Source organism: Chelmon rostratus, chromosome 15 (assembly GCF_017976325.1).
Source record: "Chelmon rostratus isolate fCheRos1 chromosome 15, fCheRos1.pri, whole genome shotgun sequence".
Taxonomy (NCBI): Eukaryota; Metazoa; Chordata; class Actinopteri; order Chaetodontiformes; family Chaetodontidae; genus Chelmon; species Chelmon rostratus.
Window position 1 is genome coordinate 10277160 of NC_055672.1, and position 20810 is coordinate 10297969.

A 20810-nucleotide genomic window follows, 5' to 3' on the forward strand; every position below is an offset into this window, starting at 1 on the left:
TCACTCATGGCGTTGGGGTATGATGGGTGCCCTCACCTCCATATAACCCACAGCAGCTCCCGTTAAAAGGCCCAGCAGATGTTTTTGACACTGTAAGCTGGTAATCTCCAGTCTTGTAAGCTGCGGTCATTCCGTTAAGTAGATCTGAGACCCCCCTCCTTTATTAACAAGAGTGGTAAAACCATGTGAAGACAATAACTGAGGACAGACCGGGCCTCTCTCTCCACCTCTGCATGCTCGCCTCCCTTGCTGCACTTCTGTTATGGCACAGCAGTCCTGCTCAATGGCTGGCCATAATTAAGTACCAAATATACCATATTGTGTGGCTGTGTAATCAAATCAAGAGAGGATAATATTCCTCTGTATTAAGCTATTAATGTAATTGGTCATGAAGCATAAAGTATGTTACGTAATTAAATAGTCTCAAAATTATATGGCCCTATATTAAGAATTAGCCAACCTGAGCAAATGTTGTCTCTGTGTGGCTGTTTTAGGGAACATTGCTTCCTGATTTTTTTCTCCCCCCCTCCTGCCGCCATTAGCAAAGACAGGCGGGGATGAGTGCAAACGAGCGAGAGACAGCGAGAAACAGAGGGAGGGAGAGAGAGAGAGAGAGAGAGGGGAGGAGAGGAAGCAAGGACCAGAGGGGTGAAATGATCTCTGTCGGCAGAATTGCCGCTGTGACCCTTCAGAAAATCCAGTCTCCATTTACATATAAAGGGTTCTTTTAATCAAGGTAAGTGTTATTATATTGTGCCTCATTGGGCAAGGGAGTTTAGGTGTTAAAATAAAATCTCTTCTGCCCTGCCGCCTTTGGGATGTGATATGTCTTGATTTTTCAAATGTCAGCACTGTGGCACTAGCGGGAGGTGGAATGGCCAGCTTAATCAGACTGCCGCCATTTAGCTGTGTAAGGGTTGTGTGTGTGTGTGTGTGTGTGTGAGAGAGAGAGAGAGAGAGAGAGAGACAGCCAGCCACACAGCGAGCCTGTATCTGTATGTGTGAAAGAGATCCCCTCCTTTTAGATGCAGTCATGCTTGTGTCTACAACCTTATAAATTTATCTCAGTGTCTCCCTGCTCTTGTCTGCGAGTCTCAGGTCAGGCTAGTCACTGGCCCCCGCCTCCCCTTAAATCGTCTCCCTCCAGTAAAAAATAATCAAAACACACAGCACCCCCCACCACACACACACACTCATTCCTCCCTTTACACAGCTCAAACCAAACCCCCAGTGAAGGATCGGCCATGTCACCCACGGCCCGTATATCTCGCTCAGGGACCGTAATGTACTGCGGTGTTCCCGTCTTTGCATATAAGATAATTTGGGCATCAATCCTTCCCCAGACAGATTTATGTCACTCGGAGGACAGTTTCACTTCTCCTTCTTTATCGCTTCACTGGAGCCTGCTTAATTTCTCCCCGTCAGCCCCTTCCCCTGGAGATGTTATTTTTTCCCTAAATGTCCAACATTTGCATTGGCTGTCCGGGATGGGGAGAGCGATGGGGCTGTTGTGATAAATAAATTTGTGCGCGCCATGCCAGGTTGTTTCTTCCCCTCCTTCTTCTGTTGTTGTTCCTGTTGTCTGGCGCCACAAGCCGGGCCCTCTCTGTCCCAGGACGGGTCCCCCCTTTTTCCCAAGTCTTCAATTCATCCTCGGCTACTGGGTCCCTCTGCCCCTTAAAGCATCTTGCTAAAACACCCATGCATGCTAGCTCACAGCTGTTGAAGCTAGGGAGGAGGGGGCTGGAGCTTGCTGCAAAATTACAGCAAGGGTAAGATGGGGTAAGTGCTGGTGATGTGAAAGGGAATTGTGGGTGGAAAAAAAATAAACCCCACAGCCCCAAAGTGTACAAAACAAGGAAAAGAGCCCAGTACTTACTTCCCCCTTTTTCTTTGCGTTTTGCTTTACAAGATGGAGGTTACATGTAGTGCCATTGCCCATCCATGCCCATATTCATCCCCATTCCACTCATAGGCCCTAGAAAGAGGAGATAAACGCCAGAAAAGGGTCAGCAGGAGTTTGAATCACAGAGAGGTCAGAGGAGACCCACTGATGGAGAGGATGAGGTTGGTTAGCTTCAGGTGGAAAATGAGGAGGGCGGGAGGGGGAGTGACGGATGTAAAGAAGTGGCATACATGTTTTTATTTTGCATTGCATCTCAGAAATCCCTTTGTTACGAGCATTTGTGAGAGATTTTCCCACATGTGTTAGATTAGAGGAAAAAAAGAGTAAGAATGGTGAGACTTTCAAAAGAGACGTGTTATTGTTGCCGTGCAGCGCTTGTTAGTATTACGTGGCTGACTTGTGGACCCGCTCCGTGCTGAGGTCACTAAATCTCATGCTACAGACAAGAGGATCAGTGCTGATCAGCTCTGCGGTAACCAAAGGTGAAACTGGTGTCTGGTAAAGCAGGCATGACGGAGGGAAGAGGGGCGGAGGAAGAGAGGCGGACGGACTCACCAGCTGGTCGGATCCCCATGTGCTGCTGACCGTCCAGCACGAAGCTGCCCATCGGCTGGCCCTCTGGACTGTATGCTGCTCCTTGGCTCACTGAAGGATCAAGAAGAAAACCTGATTGTAGTCAAAACGTGGACATGAAAAAGGGAGGGGGGGGGGAAGAAGAAGAGAAAACACACCAGACAATCAGCAATTGTCCCAGCTTGAGCCCAAACATACTTTAAGACATTGTGCTCATGTTTGTGGACCGCGTTGACTGACACGTGGCATGCAAACACGCATACAGTAGGCCCCCATGCAAGCTCTCACACACACACACACACACACACACACACACACACACACACACACACACACACACACGCGCTCACACACGCAGCCAGTGTCATTCAAAACCACACTTGCAGGCACATTGTTCTCTAACTGAGAGACGAAAAGCATGCAGTTTGACAGGATGAGTAGAACGTCTGCCATGGCAGACGATTCCTACAATCAGTACACAAATCAGCTGTCATATACTCTTAACTAGAGCTGCATTTTCACATCTTTTTTTGACATTTTATAGACTTAAGGATTAATTGATTAATCATGAAAATCATCAGCAGATTAATCAATAATGAAACCGATGATCCCAAAACTGTCAATATCATGAATGACTATCTTGATAAAGAAGATACAGTAACAATCAATTTGCAATCTCTTATTAGCCCTAATGAATTAATGCTCTTTGGAGACTGTAGAAAACTGTGTATTCGAGAACTATAACAGTATTATCTTGGATAATCTGTAATTGGTAAAGATTAGGGGGAGCTGTTAGTCATGCTGCTTCTGTCGAGAGCGCTGATCGGCACACATGTGCTGCATGCTGACAAATATTCCACTCAAGAGCGCAGCAGTTGGAGAAAGAGTCACCCACATTTCTCATTTCGTTCATGTTCATTTGAACAACCTCCGCCCCGGTGTGTGGGGACCTGCTAATCAACAAAAACAGCTTTTCCCACCCTGAGACAAAATAATTGGCTTCTTTTTGGTAATGCCATCGTCGATGAAGCTTAGGGTGACTGAATCATTCCACAGGATCACACGGTGGCGTGTCTGCTACTCAGTTTGTGCTTTTTGGGATCTGACCACAATAGATATGGAAAATAAATGATGTGTTATCAATTAACAATATGAAGCTTTCCATAATCTGTGTTAACGAAATGGAAATCCCTCCCGGCACTGGCGTCAAAGCCAAACATCAGATCTGATTTAATCATTCTCCCTCCTCGGGGCAGTTTTCATCACTGAAAATACATTCATTGATAGTGTTAAACTGAAAAGTAGCTCTGTAGCGGTCTTGATATTTGAAATGTGCTGAACGGCTGCTTAAAAGCAAAATTCAGAGCAGTGATTGCTCTGAATATGAGGGAATTAAATTAAAACGCAGCAGAAAAAGTGAGGGAACCCCCATCCCAACCCAACCCTGGACTGGAGTAGAAATTAAAAACAAAGCAGCCCAAAAAAGGAGATAACTCATAAAATGCTGCTAGCATTTCTGGCACTCATCTTGTGTCCAATTAGCAATTCGCAGAGAGAGTGCTAATATACCTCTCTCCCCACTTAGACTGGGAAATCTCCAATTAGAGTCAATCAGCAAACAGCCCGTACCACTGCTGAACACTTCTCATAGAGGAAAGAGGAGAGGGGATGAAGGGAGGGAGAGGAAGAGGAGGGAGCAGATGTAGGGTGCCCCCTTTAAAAAGAAATCTGGGCTCCAGGCATGATATGCATGCCAGAGAAGGATTTGGGAAGGGTGTCTTCATGCTGGGGAAAGGAGAGAGAAGCAGCACTCAGCTGCACATCAGCTGAGTTGTTCTTTTTTTTTTTTTTTTTTTTTACCTGCTCGATTTGACTGGTCAATCATGGGCTGTACTATTCTTCTCCTGGCGTTAATGAACCTGGCAGAGAGAAGGGGAAAAAAAAAAACAGAGAGGAGAAAAACAAACGTTAAATCACCCTGCATTCACGCTCAGAGAGATTCATCACAAGCCACCACAAAGACAAAACAGTTTTGCATGACTTAATGGCGACATTAGCCGCCGAGTCCTTGAGAGAGGCGCTCGCAACAAAACAGCAACAAACAAAAGGGCAATTGTGTGCTGACTTGGGAACCCAGTGAGGGATACTTTTAATGTTCCTTATGATCTATTCCCCCCTCTTTTAATAAAGCTTTTGATTACGTTTGGTTGCTATGGGCACCAGGGAGACATTCCTCAAGTATTAAGTGCAGCTTGGGCACAGAAGAACCCTCATCGTGGCACATCCTTCTCTCCCCCCTGTCTTTCTCAGTCGCTCCGGCAGCAGCACACCAGCTTTATACACAGGGTAGTCTCCCGTCTACACCTCCACCTCCAAAACAACGTTATTTCTGAAGTGTTATCAGCCAGTGGGATTTCAAAGTAAGCTTCAAGCTAGCAAAGTGCAGGGTACAAATGGTTCCTTTCATGACTCCCCTCCACTCCACCCCCCACCTCCAACCTTCCCCTCTGTGGGACCCCCACTCTGGCTGCATTGTAGGGGGTTCTGCTCCCCTTCCAGCTGTCTAGAAATGAGGACCAGGCATGGGCCACTCCGTGCTTTCACAAGGTATTGTTATGTCAGCGAGCCCATCAATTAGGCTGTCTGAAGTTTTATCACCACCACAGCAGCGAATAAGTGCAGCTCCACAAAGCCTCCCCAGCCGGCCTTGCTCCTGTGGCTTTTCCAGTGTAGAGCCGTAGGTCATCTGGAGGTGACTGCCAGCCAGGGGCAACCTTTTTAACTTGGAATGAGATGCCTTGGGCTGTATCAAACGCGAGCTGGCCGTTCGGGCTGAGCAAGCTCTCCACCTTTCTCTCATTCTTCCGATTGTACCTAGTTTTCTCTCTTTGTCTTTCCGTCATTCACTTTCACATACTAAAAACGTAGCGTGGACGTAGCGCTACAGGTACCACCATGTGTTTGATATTAAGGAGGGGTTTCAAATCACGTTGGAGCTGTCCAGCATGGAGTCCTGTGCTGGTTCCAAAAAAGCAGAGAAGAGAGAGAGAGAAAAAAAAAGGCCCCACCGCCTTCTTCTAACGTACGGGCCACGGCACCATCAGTACGGCTAAAGAACTGGTCATTAGAAGGAAGGGAGAGCTGGAACCAATTTGGGCTCCTAATCCCCCATGAAGCCCTGATACCTGCCCTTACCTTCTCCAATGAACTTAAACGCCTGTAATCTGCCCGGCTCAAAGTGACATGGTTAAACGTACAAAATGCACGGCTGGGAAAAGAGAGACGCGGTGCTCATTTGCCAGGGGGCATCCAGAGTGCAGGTACGCAGGGGTGCGGCGGGCCCCCGGGAGAAAAAGATGAAACACATCCATATGAGAATGAGAGAGAACGCACGAGGAGGAGGACGGTCGGTGGAGTGCGCGAATGAGAGAGCTGGATTGGAAATTGGATGATTGTAATGCATGATTTACGGTTTAAGAGATGAATGAGGCTTAACTTTTATTAACTGTGAAAGTATTTTTTGATGGAACAAAAGGGACAAGTATTCTTAGACAGCTATGCTGTCAGAAATTCCTGCAGTGCTTGAGATAGAAAGACGCTTCCAGCATCAAAACCAGCTGAGCAAGTAAACAGTAAGACATTCCTGGTAGCACGCTCACTCTTTAAGCTCCAAGTGCAAGGCCTGCCAAAATGAATATCCTGCTGTCTTTCTTTCTAGATGCACCAAGGGGCTCGAAATCACAACCATGTGCATTTTTACCTTTTCTGAGATATAACCATAAACACATAATATTAGGAATGTTCTTCTCGGGTGCTAAATTTGCCTGTACGGCCTCCAGTGAGGAGAGGAAATACTCTATGTACTGGACAGTATGATCAAAGTGTCTTTTTTTTTTTCTAAATGTTCCTTTAAAAAACAGGTTTCCTCTTCTTCTTGTGTTCCTGCCTCTTACAGGAAGAATGTTCAGCTTACAGGTTGTTTGCTGTCATTGAAAAGCAACATTTTTGAGTATGAAAACAGGTCATTGCCGTGTACACAAACACATGGATATTCAAATATTTTCCCCACAAGCTGCCTCTGAGACGACCTGCTTCCTGTCAACATTCTCCATTGGCCAACCACAACCATATCACACACTCACCCACACACAGGCTGTGTTTTTGTAAGTTGCCACAGTAACCAGGAGGCGATGCGGTGCACTGGAGGGAGTGGGGGTGACCAATGGGCCCCTCTGGTGGCCTTAGAACACCTTTTATCAGTCTGAGTAAAGCCAATTGAGATTATCAGACCCAGGCCTGATAACACTGTTTTCCCTCGACCCGTGAGCTGCTAATGGTGTGTGCTTAGAACAACACAACCAGGAATCCTCCAGAGATGAAGGCCAGTCAACTGGGATGGATGGATAGATGGATGGATGGGTCTGAGGACCCAAGGCCCTGAGAGAGACAGAGAGGTTGACCACAGGGACTCAGAATTCCCAACCACTCGCTAAAACATACATGCACGCTGTAAATCCACACATCGACACCGTGGACATGACCACAACCACCGCCAGTGTGTCTGTAGGCTAACCAGAACACAGGAGGCTCACAGGGGACACTAGCTAAAAACCAACCCAAAGCCCATGTTTTATTATCTACATCTGGTGGTCTAGCTTATTATGGCCTGCCTCTGCTCAATGTTAGAGCACAGAAAGACCAACACACACACGTACGCACACACAGTACACAGAGTGCCGCTCAGCATGGGAACTCCATGCTGTCTTCAAACAAATAATTAAAGGCAAGGTTAGGAGGTCGTGTGGAGGTCATTCCTTGGGATACAGCTCAGAATGTGTACATTACCCCAGGAGAAAGCGGGTTGGTGGGGGCAGCGGTCCACTGCTGTTTAATGTGGGCAACTGGTTTCTTCTAGCCAATAAGCCTTAAACACATTTTCAAGTCGCACATCAAAAACTCCTCTTGCGGTGCTAAGAATGCTTTGGAGCGTGCATGTGAATATGTATGCACTCGTCAGTCGATCTGTGTGTATGTGCATGTCAGCGCATTCTTCTCACGCTGCTGCCAATTGGCCAACACTAGCACTTCCCGCTGACATACCCTGAAATGGCACAAGTGACACGTGTGTACAAACACATGAGTATGCACAATATGCATCTCCACTACGAGACCGAGGACTCTGCTACGTGAAAAGACAGAGTGCTAGGTTTGGTAGCGCTCTGAGTGTTGTGGCTATGCAGGTTGCAGAGGAAAATAACAGACAGATATGAATGATGGAGCCAGGGCAGCGGGAGTCCACTTGACACAGGGCCTCCGCTAGGTTGGATCAACACGGCATCCCTGGTTACTAATATCTGCTCACACACACGGGGGGCGGGGGGTGGTGGTTCAGAGAGTGTCTGCTTAGGTGTTAAATACCCTGGCAAGCATACAATGTTATGCTATACCCAGTGTGTGTGTGAGTGTGTGTGTGTGTGTGTGTGTGTGTGTGTGTGTGTGTGTGTGTGTGTGTGTGTGTGTGGGGGGGGGGGGGTTAAGGAGGGGTGGTCACAACAGAGGAAGAGACTTTGGTCTAATAGGGAACTTACATAATCCTAAAACATGCAATGTGCCTGTGGTGTATGAAATAGAGTCCTTCAACCTCATGAGACGTCGCTTAAATGCAACAAACTGCATCAGGTTTGCCGTTTCTCAAGCTTGTGGTGTGTGACACGCACACTTAGGCTGCTCCAACAACTCTCAGCAACAGACATGAACAGGCAAAGGTATTACGGTCAAAGAGTTTCTGGTTAACATTAGTTATGCACTGCAACCCCAGGTTCTACAACTACAGGCTGCTTATCATGTTGTCTTTTATCATGGGTGTGGGCGGTGGGGTTGGCTCACAGATTTCAATCACCGACCACAGATTTCAGTCAACCTGACAGGTATGCAATGATGTAATGTCTAATTTAATGAATTTGCTGGTGCAGGTGTTACTCAGGTTAGCTTTAGTGGCAATCAGAGAACAAATCTCTCTCCAAGCTGAAGTCAAATGTTGCTAGCCTCTGGCCTCATCATCATAAAAGAAAGGGCCTTACAAGTTAAAGCTGTGGAAGGTTACTCGAAGTTTGAAGATCAATGCACCATCTTCAAAACACCAACACAGCAAAAGCCTGTCTGTCTGACTCAGTGCTTGTATTCATTCTTTTTTTTTTCTTGCTTCCTCATCTCAATCTGTCAGAAAGGCCTTGTTTCTGGTTAACTGACTTGCAGCCACACCTGGTAACTCGCTCCTGTTGTCAGCATTCCTTCCCTGAGAAATCGTCATGCCAAACCACCCTACCCTGGAGCGCAGCCAAGATGAGAGAGAGAGAGAGAGAGAGAGAGAGAGAGAGAGAGAGAGAGAGAGACGGCCTCGGTGCCTGGCTGGCCAATTGCTGTGGTGATCCAGAGAAACCCAGCCAATCAGGAGCAGGGTCACTTGTTTGACGAGTTTGTGATGAAAGAAAGAAACCGAGCCAGAGCCAGAGCGAGACAGGACAGAGAAACAGAGAAATACTAAACATGTCTTCTCCAAGACATGAGTGCCGGAATGCTAAAGCGTTACCCTGCAGAGCGTGCAACGAGAGGACGCTCGGCAGGCTTTGAAATTGTGACACAGAAATTGTTGACAGTCTATTGCCTTCATGGCTGACCTGCACATGCCCATTTTGAGGGCTCATACGCCAGGGACCGGGGGGAAAGTTTCCGCTTTTTCAGTAAAATCCCTGGGCCCCTGTCTGTCTTTGCAGGAAGATTAGATGCAACACAATCTGAATAAGGACGTGCTGAACTCAATCCCTGATCACTGCTTGCAAACATGACTGTCCTCTGGTTCCTATTAAAGCTCATTGCTTCCATACTTCTGCTTCAGACAGAAATAAAGATTCCAAACCTCCAGCAACTGAGTCACAACTCACTGGAATCAAAGGAGGAAGGCTTTAGTTTGACACACCCCCCCCCCCCCCCCAAAAAAAAAAAAAAAAAAGAAAGACTGGCAGAAAGGAGTAAAACACTCAGTGTCCTTTGACCAGGAAGTGCATGTAAATTAACCCCATGACGAGGGTGTGTTTAGTATAAGCAAACACTAATTATGGTCCGGTCAGACAGTGGGGCAGTCTGGGGCTACTGAACCTCCAACACTGATCTACTGTAGTGTCAACAACACTGATTGAATCAGCTCACATGGTCCTAACAGGCCCCCTGTAACAGTTTATACATAGCTTGCCATCAGACTGAACCTACAGTATCTGTGGATTTATCATAAACTATCACAAAGGAGCTTTTCACAGGCTCCGCTCCTCCAGGATGGAGATAAAGGACAAAGAGATAGGGTAGGAACGAGGAAGCTTCCTCAAGCTCATCCTATCAGAGAGAGAGTTTCCCTTTTTCTATCCCTTCTGTAAGTTAAAACAGGAGTCAACAGACATAAGCGAACATTACCTCACCCCCGTGTTTGATTTAGTGCAGATGTGAAGCGGAGCGAGGCGGGATCGTTTTTTAGGAACGTCAGAGAGGGCCCACGTTTGGGGCAGCCACTGTGTTTACATAGTTTTACCTCTGTCTCTCTCTCCCTCTCTCTCTCATCCACAGTGCCTGCTCCATACCCCCCTCCACACTCTTTTGTCTGCCTCTCAAAGGGGGACTGTTTCACCTCTCCTCCATGGACTTTCACTGACCTGTTTTTCTTTCCCTTTTTATTACTCCACTCATTGCCCTTTTGTGGCACCCCCCCCACCCAAGCCCTATATGAGTAACATTTGCACTGCTCTGTCAGTCTAGCTGCAGAAGTCATTCCTCTCTGAAACCCGGGGAGTAAGAGTCATTAAGACTTGAGTGGAAAATCAGACAAAGAATTATATATTTGTGTTGCAAACTGACACGATTTAACGAGCAGCTAATTAAAATAAATCAATAGCACTGCGGCATGCTCGCTTTCTGTCTCCCTTCTCTTGCTCTGATTTCTGTCAGCACCAAAGAGGTGGAACACTGCAGTGTAGAGTGCAATGCTATTCTAGTGACAGCTTTGCCCTTAAAATCAGGCTTAAGCTGCTGCCTATGCACTATGATGAATAAGTGAGAACTCGCTGTCACGTCACGAAAAATAAACATCTTACAGACTGATGATTTGAATATGCAGTAATAATCCCAGAGGTAGCTCCGGAAACTACAACAGCAATACAAACAAGAAAGGAAACAAACATAGACATCTCTCCATCTATTTACCCTCCCATCTAACACCTTCTCCCCTCTTCTTCCTGTCCAGTGGGGGCATGTCACCCCTGGGCCTTGCAGTCCAGCAGCCTGACCCCTACATGGCGGGCTGCGCGGCCCCAGCTGCTGACTGTCCGTCAAACACCTCCAGAGCAGCGTTGGGCCAGGAAGACCACGCTTGTTGCCCCTTTGATCCGGCAAGCAGCAGCTGCTGCTCCACACAGCAGCACTTTGTTCCTCTGTCTCCTCACCACACTCTGTCCTACGGCACAAAAACACTGTGCAGAAGTGGAGGGAGAGAGACGAGAAGAGGAAAAAATGTGGGGGTTATGGAGGGGGAGAGGTTTAAAAAAAAAAAAAAAAAAAACTTGCCCGTTTTTCCCTCTACTAAAACATCAACAAGCTCTGACAACGGCAGCGGGGGTTTTTCTTGGCCCCGACACAGCTCTCAGGCATCTCCTTCTTGACGCTTCACCCTCCCTTCTCTTTTAAGAGATATGATAGTTATTGTTCAAATCAGCCAGGGTGAATGGAATGGACCGAGGCCAAGCCTGCCCCAGGCGTCAACACACCTGTATGAAAGAGACCTTATTGTAGCAACCCAGCATGGCCAACCTGCCCTAGCTCTACCAGTTTTCTGATGTTGGGAGGGAGGGTGGAATTATCTCTTCTTTCTCTTTCTTTCTCCCTCTCCCAGACAGTCCCCTAATATTTCCTGTCATTAACCTCCCTTTCCTCCTAGGCTGGCACCTCTGCCCCGGAACGTTTTTACTAACGCTGTTATTTTTTGAATATCACCACCAGACAGGGGGATTAAGGAACGAGTTGCTCCACATCTCCCTTGTTAGCGAGGCCCCTCTTCTCTTTCCCTTGCACTCCCTCTCCCTTATGACAACACCTTATTAACGTGCATAGGTGCACAAGAAGGTATCGTCTGCCTGCCCAGAAGCTGAGGGACCAACAGCTGTGTTTTCTGCTGTTTGAAGAGCATCCGAAAACACCCGAGATATGTCAATATTATCCCCCCCGTCAAAGGTTCCGGCACATAGCGCATGACAGGGGTCGTCAGCGCTGGAAGGTAACACTCATTCCTCATAAGCCAGCTTCTCACCTTTTGGGTGGGTGAGGCCTGTCTGCTTTCATGCAGGGCCAGCAAGAAATAGAACAGAGACACGCTGGCTGGCAGGCTGGCTCACACACACACACACACACACACACACACACACACACACACACACACACACTCACACACACGCACACGCACACACACGCACACACACGCACACACACACACCCAGAGAAGAGAGGGGGAATAGAAAGAAAGAATGAATCAAGCACTATCATTACCCCGGCCTACCCATCAGCCCTCCTGAGATGAGTGGGTGTGCTTACAAGATCGCCCCATTTTCTCAGTTGTGAAGACTGCCACCCCCATTACCCAGAGTTCTCTTTTTCCCACAATGCCAGGCCTTTTGGGCTCCTTTGTATGTCTCTGTGGGGAGGGCAGGTATAATCTCCGTTTCCATCCACTTCTCACTGCTATCATACAAATGTGTGACTTTTTTAGCCTCTCTGGCTCCCTCCTGCACTATCTTTCCATCTCTATTTCTTTCACCCTCGCTTTGTCTCTCGCTCTATCGTCTTCTGCTCCCTTTCATTCTCAACCCTTTTTTCCCTCTCCGCCTGGTAATCGAGTGAGAGATTCCGCGACTCTGTGACTCCCCCTTATTGTCAGATATCAAACAGGGCGGCTTTGTGGATTACCAGGGGAAGCTGATAATGACATGATAGAGGCGTGATATTTCAAACAAAATTGAGTGTCAATTGCCTGAATCGTCTAGGCAACACAAGTGTCTGCGTTGCAGCAGCCAGGAAGGAAATAAGGCCAATCTATTTCCTTTGCTTCGTATCAAACGTCTCCTCTTCCCCCCTCCTTTATAAGACTATAATGGGTTCAGCTCAAAGAGAAGAAGAGGGGGACTTGCCAAGAGGGGCTTCAACAGTTACGTCCTTACGCAACGCGCATACATACATGCTTGGGTACACTTCTGAGCATGCATGTGCTGTACATGTACACACACACTTGCAGACATGAACTTAGGCTCCTGAGTCTCAAATGGCTCAGCAGAAGTCAGAAAGCAGAGCCAATGGGAGGTTGTGCAGGGAAGGTGCCCCCATTTCGCCACCCCACCCCCCAACATATACACACACACACACACACACACACACACACGCTCGCTCTCTCCCCTCTCGCCACTGACTTTTTTCCCCTCACACTGCTGCACTATGAACCATGAATTTAGGGCAGTGAAAATGCACAGCAGTTTGAGCAATTAAAAAGGTGACACCTAAACCAAGTGGATAGACTGTCGAGATTCTCTCATGCCGGGGTTTAGGTGCTGTTGCACTTGGAGTCTTTAAGAGCCAGACTACTGGCGAGCGCAGGACTCAGTGTGTGTGCGTGTGTTTGGAAAGGGATTCTCCCTCCCACTGGGATGTCATCATCTTCTCATCATTGTGTCTCTGGCGCGTGAGTGAGTGTTTCCACCAAGCACGTTTCCATGATGTGTCTGAGTAAGTGTGTTTGCGTCTAGCACATATTAGTGACCACGAGAGTCATCGGTCAAATGTTGTCAGCTTGCCTCCGACTCCCCTGCTGAATTATTAATATGAGTTTCAATTGCACATAATTGCTTTGACATACATAAGCGCAAACACAGGCACGCAGACACACATGCGCAGGCACGGTCAGAGGCAGAGTTTAGGGCTAAAAAGTCCAGCAGCAGGCTAGTGATATAAATAGCTGTTGTTTGTGGAAGGGACTGCTGGCAGAAGCAGCACTGACACTGTGGAGCGGACCACAGGGACTGTGATGTGCCTGGTGGCCTGAAGCGAGCCCTCTGCTTCTCAGATCAGCTCTACCACTGTGTGCAGCTTTGACTGGCCTCCTTCATATGTGACAGCCGGAAACAAATACAACAATCTCTCTGTCTCAAAAAAGCCAAACTCAATTCAGCCCACACTGCAGAATATGGTCCTTGAATGTGAGTCTGTGAACTGCCATGAGTGATTCTTCTCTACTCATGTAAAGGGTCTAGCAGTAACCCTTAAACACAGATGACCCCATTCTCAAAAATGTTCTGTTATGTAGGTTAAAATATCCCGAACCGGAGATGAGTTTCACATTGATACCTGCTGTAATCTCTGAAAAAGTCCAACTTATCAAATGGCAGATATATCATTTTGGAAACTTGCTATTTCTTCATCTCATATCTGAGAGAAAGCTGAAGAAAATCTCACATACAGTATAACAAGAAGATGATAAAGCAGATATGTCTTGGGGGGCCTACAGGCAGACGCCCTCCACCCCCACTAGGGAAAACGCATTCCCGCCATCCACCCTCCTTGGCGCACATGCTCACAGCGTCTCCCAATTGAAACATCATCGTCGGTAATGGGAGGGATAAATATTCATAAGGTTGAGAAACCCTAGATTAGGGTAATACACTCCTCATTGTTCTCCCCCTTCCTTTCTCCAGCTCCTCCTCTGTATCTCTGCATCTCGTTATGCATGTAATAGTGTTGGCTAATGGTGGCTAATTCCTCCAGCTACCTGTGATAACTTCATCAAAGTACGCGCACGCGCACATGTGTTGGTGTGTGTGCACGGAGACACCGTTTATTTCTCTCCTCTCCCAAATTGCTAATTGCCAGGTTTGATATCTCCAAGATTTTAGGCCACGTTCGAATTAAGATCGGATTGTTTTTCCGGCGAGGCCCTGTGACTCCCTCCCTCCTGACTCTCCCTCCCCTTCTCTGCTTGGCACCGACTCCACTGATATCTCATCCATAACAGGCCTGAACTGGGGCAGAGCATGGCTTAAACAAACAAAAGCCTATATTGATTTATAGGGTCCTCTATGATGGGCTTATTGGCCTGCACCTCAAAGCCACAGAGGGCACAGGGCCATGAATCACAGCTTCAGACAATACACACACACACACACACACACACACACACACACACACACACACACACACACACACACACACACACACACACACACACACACGCGCACACACACACACACACACAACAGGTAAGAATAATACATTGGACCATTGTTAAGGATGTGATTACAACCCTCTCTCTCTTTCATATCCAAAAACACTCACTTTCATTGTGTCTTAAAGGAGGGGGAGGGAGGTCAACGGATTTTGAATGTGACACCACACAAACAAAGCAAAGACAGAGGAGCGTGCTTATTTACATGCTGTTACTGTATATCCAAAGGCAGGGATAGAGGGAGTGCAAAGTGTGAAAGAGGGAGGTAAAGAGAAACAGGGAGACAGAGAAAGAGTGAGAGAACGAGCATGCCTGGACAGAGAGAAAATACCTTGTGGAGGTTCACAGAGTTTAAAGAGCTCAGCCAAAGAAGGAGCTCATGTCCTCTCTGGCTCCAACACACACACACACCCTCAAGGCCATTCTGTTACACCTGGTCACCTTTATCCCTTTTAGTCCCCCACACCCTCACCCCTCCTTCCACACACATACGCCATCCACCTGAGCGCATGCACAACATTCAGCCGGCCGAAACACATCGCCACCGAGATACACGCAGCAGCGCCCTGTGGCCAACACACAGCTCCTCTGGCTACCTCCCTCGGCAGATAAAACTAATTATTCCAAATCTACTCTGTCAGGTTGTCTGATCCTCTGGGGCCTCAGTTTAAATCTCCCTCCCTCCCTCCCTCTCTCACTCACGCTGTCTCGCTGCCTCTCTCTCGGTCATAAGCCACAAAAAGACCAAGAATCTCTGCCAACTGACCTCCGGAGCAAAAACACAAACAGAGTGACGAGCCATAAAGACACATATAGCACCGCAGCAGCTGAAGCACATGGCTTTCTTTGTAAAAAACAGACCATTCCAAGCGACTACCGGACTGACCTGAAGTCTGATTTTTCTTCAAATGCACGACTACAGAGCTAATCAAATCCACTATAAAAAATAAATAAATAAAAAAAGCAGCGATCGAGCCTGGTACTCTAAACAACTTTGAAAAATCACAAAAAATGCATGACATCATCTAGCATACAATCCAAAGGACTTATGCACCTATTCAGACGCCTAGTCCCTCTGTTGGCACTTGCCGCTGGCACCCATGTTAGGCTTTAGAGCTAAATAACAGGCCAACATCCCAGGCTTTCCAGCTGCACGCCCTGAAAGCCCATGGAGAAACCATTCGTCCCAATGAGCTCTAAAGGCAAATGGAAGCTCATAAACAGAGACTTGACTGTATAGACTTTGCATTTTATCTTTCAGCAGTTTTCCCTTTTATGAGCCAGGGAGCCTTATAACAGGGGGAGGACGGGAGGGATGAGCACGATGGGAGGACGGCGGGGAGAGAGTAAGGGTGACAGTAAGGATGTTCGGGAGGAAGGCGACGTCAGGAAGAGCAGAGGAATAAGAATGAGGTACAGGTTGCCAGGATGAGACAGAGGAGAGCCGGGGTCACAAATCTTGCTGCTATTCCAGTACGTGACATCTCCGCTCGTTTGAGGCTGCTCATTAACAAACAATACTGCTGTGAAATTGGTTTAATGACAAAGTAATAAAATTGCTATTCTGCTCACAGATGGCCTGAGGCACAGGGAGATTCTGGCAGGCTTACTGTGGCTGCCCGTGTGCATTAAGCTGCTTGTTCATGAAAACAGCATCCTACACTTTCTTTCTCACTATCACCAACCTTATTTTTTTTCTTTTTAAGTTCTTTCCCTTCCCGCAAATGAAATAAATTAACCTACTTTCCTCCCTTGTATTCTCCTTGAATTCTCCCTCTCCCACACTCTCACCCTCTTGCTCTCCCTCTCTCCTTCTCCCCTCGCTCGCATTGTCTAGCTCGTTGTCTCTCTCTCTCTCCAGTTCTCACCCCGAGTACAGAAATTACCATCTTAAAATAAAAAAAGGCGGCTCGCCCACGCAAACGCAGCTCGACTTCATTTCAAACGCAGAGCCCTTGTTATTAAACGACCCACCAATAAAACCAAGCCGTTGAGGAATGAAAGAGCCAAAAGGAGCAGAGAAGTACAAAGACCTCCCTCCACCCATCTCTCTCCATCTCTCTCTAATGCTTTCTCTGTAATGCCTCTTTCAGCTCTTTGCCTCTGTATCTTGCCTCGTCTGGCTTCGTTCTCCTTGCATGCCGTCTTTGCTGGGAGAATTCCACAGCCTTGGAGAGTCTTGAGCTTGTAATGGGAAAACAAGTAAAAAAGCATTCATTTTTGTGCATGATTGCCCGACACTGCCAATCTTATTAAAACGCCACCTGTTTTTCATAACTCTAGACTCACACAGTGGTGGGCACTGGGCTGCTCCATGGCCACGGTGGGTGTCCATGCCATGCTATGACCCAATGTGCCCCCAGTGCCTGATAAACTAGGAGTGGGCCCTGTTAATCACACTGAGCGTTCCAACAGCGGCATGCGTTCATGTACTCGCACGCAGCGCATATACTGCGAGCACACGCATAAACACAGTGGCGCACATTAGCATCAGCTATTCCAGACTCCCATGGCTTATCCTGGGAGAGCAGCATGTGTCTAGATTGCACCGCGAACAGATATTTGGATCTGTAACAACTGCTGAACAAAATGAAAAACAAAATGAAACCTACTGCAACAGGGTGTCTGCTCTATTTTACTCTGCCAATAATGAAAATATGTTTTTCCAAATGTGTCACTCCTTCCAAAACAGATAAAATGGGATTATTATTACAGCATCAAGAAAGCAGCCAGATCAAATGAACTTAGCGGGTAGGGGGTGTTGGTAGGGGGGCTGGCACTTGGGATCTGACAACAGAGTCAATTCTGCTAATTAACTGCCAATTAGCAGTCCCTAAATGAGAGGGATCATGATGCCTGTGTTGGCAGCGCCCCGATAGTTTCTCTCTCTCTCTCTCTCTGTGTCAGACTCACATATACACTCATGCACACACAGAGGCACACACAGAGACACACAAGAGACACACACACACACACACACACAGACGCACACATAGCCGCAACCTCTCCACACTCCAGCTGTATATTTAGAAAGCCAGGGGCATAAGATGGCCACTGCCGGGAGTCCCTGGTTGCAGCCAAAAAAAGGCCTGACATTTCCATCTGGGTCAAAGTTACACAGATAACCAGCAACTTCAGTCAACTCTCCCACCAATGTGGCAGAAATGAGGAGAAGGGTAAGTAAGGAATAGGCGGTGATATAGAGAAGAGTAAAGAGAGGGAAAAAGGACCTCAAAAGCCTCTGTGTGAGATTCATAGGACTTAAATACTTACAAAGAATGTGGAAAAAACAGAGGCGGCTGGGCCGGTTTCATAGCATGTTACATTTGGAAAATATTAGTTATTATTTTGCATTTCATAATGGGCTCGCCCGCCAAACCGGAGGATCATAAAAAATCATAAAAAAATCATAAAAGCCAGTGCTCCTAAGTGTCTCATTGGACTGAGGAATGGGGGGGTGGAAAATGCTCTGCGAAGCGGAGGAACAAATTTGGCTTCGGTCTTTCTCTTTCTTGTTCTCAGATACTACAAATAAATGTGCTTGACCGTTAATAGCATTTTGCATGTGAAGCTGCAGTGCAGCTTCGATGTGTTGGGTGAGTTAAACTCTGAGAGGTCTGGAGGGATCCATGGAGGGAGGCGGGGGAGAGAGGAACAACGAGGATCTGAGTGGGAATGGGGAACATGCTGTGAGGAGAGCTACAGAGGAGTCAGTTTAGAGCTGGCTAAACTCAGTTTATCTGCATGCTGCGCTATAGCAGGAAGCAATCTGGGATTCTGCATAGATGGGCAAAAGTCGTAAAGGCATATGAGTGTAATGACTTTTAAAAAGTACGTCTTTTTTAACTGTAGTATCCTTTCGACCTCTCTTTTTATCTCTAATTTTATTTATTCCACCTGCACACCCTTCTTACACAGCCATTCACCGGACACTAACATGTCTATACCATTGGTTGCATGTGCTACAGTTCTGGTGGTCTAGCCTTAATGTAAACATAAAGTAAATATACTAGCTGATATGCCAGCTGTTGTTAAAGGTGGAGTTTGTCCTCCTGTGAGGACAGATCTCAAGCAGAAAAAAACAATCAGTGCACCATGGCCTGCCCTGAATGGCCGGAGAGACTGAGCTTATTTCAGCTCCTCAGTGGGCACAGGCCGCTTGGCGCCGTCGTCTGGCGGATATCCTTCTCTTATCATGTGACCTGTGCTCCGACAGGGGGCAAAGGTTGGCTGCGATCCGCCCCTGTGTCTTAATAACTCACTCATTGTATTCCTTTCTGCCGCTAATTAGAGCCTCTCCCCTGTGTGCGTGTGTGTCTGTGTGTGTATGTGTCTGTCTATGCATGTATTCCCCCCTGGGCTGTAGAGAGGAGGCAGAGATGTAAAAATAGAGTGTGGCTTAGTGCCCTCTTTATTGTTATTAGTGCTCCAGTGGCACAGCAGTCAGTCATCATAGATGCCAAGAACTGACATATTCGCTCTCTGACTTGCTCTGCCTCTCTCTCTCTCTCGCTGCCTCCGCCATGGAAATGACCAACTGGCTGCCTGTGAGACGAGGGAATAATGAGGGGACGATTTCCTTCCTTTTTTTAGATGCTCTTTCTCTCAGTCATCTGTCATCGGCGTCATCTCTCCCATGCAATAATCCTGCATGTTACGTGTGTCGAATGCGTGTCTGTGTGTGTGCGCCCGCTGCTGCGGCGGTAAATAACAACGGCGGGATAGTTGGTGTGTGTGTTTATGGCAGTGAGTGAGAGCACGTCGTGCTGGGTCTGACGCTGAGACATGAAAGGATTCGGTCAGGCCCCATTTAGCCCAGACTGATAGCAGGACACCAGGAGCTGCTGAGGCAGGCAAATATACCGCTAGATACTGTAAACTGTAAACGCTTCTCCAGCGAGTAGACACCTGAGTCTGCCGTTTCACCTACTTCATTATCCCAGAATGCCATGTGTGACATGGCCCTCACCTTTTCCCGCAATCTTAAACAAATGCAATTACATGTACAGACCACTCCCCCGTTCCGTTAGCATGACGCCAGTCGTCTCAAATGAAAGCAGAGCAAACACACTACCTAATGGTCAACTAATGGTGTCCTGACACTGTACACACATACCATCTCTGTACATACTGAGAGAGCGCAGCTGACCATTACAAATAATGTGCATAACATGCACATACGCACACACTTGTGCACACAGAGGACACTGTTAGCTGGATAATCAAGTCCTCCTCCTCATCTGCTCGACACCAGCGCAGGGAGATTGTGGACTTTAACCTTTTCCTTTGTTCCTTATTAACATTAGACAGCTAATGGGGTGTGGGCTACAAACAGGTGAGACTGCCAGCTAATGATATAGCAGATATAGAACCAGGTGGAGTGTCTCCTGAGGTACAGAGACAAAAGGTTTCCAGTACGAAGTGGTCTGCTATGGGTTTTGTTTTCTGTGCGTACAGGTGAGCTGCAGGTAAACGTAAAGGGAGGTGTCAGTTGGAGGGTTTGGTTTGGGGAGGTTTGATGGGGCAAGTTGGGAGAGATCGGGATGCACTGTCTATTGACGATCACACAGAGCACCCTTGTGCCCTCGCTAGGCTGCGATTGTGCCGGCGGACAAAGCCCTGATTCAGCACATCCTTTCCCCGAGGGAGAGCTCTGGAAACCGAAGACGGCGGCCATCCCCTCCCTCCCCTCCACCCCCCTCTCATCCTCAGCTCCTGTCTCTCCCTCCCTCTGTCTCTATCTCCCTCTCCCGCTCTTTGGCCAGTAACATGGCAGCGGCCATGCATCAAAGGGAACTACAGAACAATGCAAGGGGCCAGCCAGGAATTTGATGAGCTTTTTTTTCTTTTTTTGAAACAGGAATTTCATATGGCAGCGTTCTGTCATATCCTGGGTGGACCATCTCAGCAGCCGCTGGAAGCAGAAACCACAGAGAAAAGGCGAAGGGCACAACCCAGACAAAGCGATATTTAACTGTAACTCGCCGACCTGCCTGGTTAAGCGCCAAGAGGGGAAACAAAACTTCATCA

The 20810-nt window shown here is 47.5% G+C and overlaps 1 protein-coding gene across 5 annotated transcripts in view; it reads right to left on the bottom strand.

Annotated features, from left to right (window-relative positions):
* The window catches only part of meis2a (Meis homeobox 2a), a 79969-nt gene that overhangs the window by 2856 nt on the left and 56303 nt on the right, over window positions 1-20810 (bottom strand). For 2 of the 5 annotated variants that reach the window (XM_041953466.1, XM_041953464.1), the window contains exons 10-11: window positions 4340-4398; window positions 2462-2572 (exon numbers count right to left, since the gene is read on the bottom strand). In XM_041953466.1, the coding sequence (XP_041809400.1) occupies window positions 2462-2572; window positions 4340-4398 (170 nt within the window). Of the gene's footprint in view, window positions 1-1879; window positions 1979-2461; window positions 2573-4339; window positions 4399-20810 lie in introns of all 5 variants that reach the window. The other 3 variants (XM_041953469.1, XM_041953468.1, XM_041953467.1) reach the window with 3 other exon arrangements.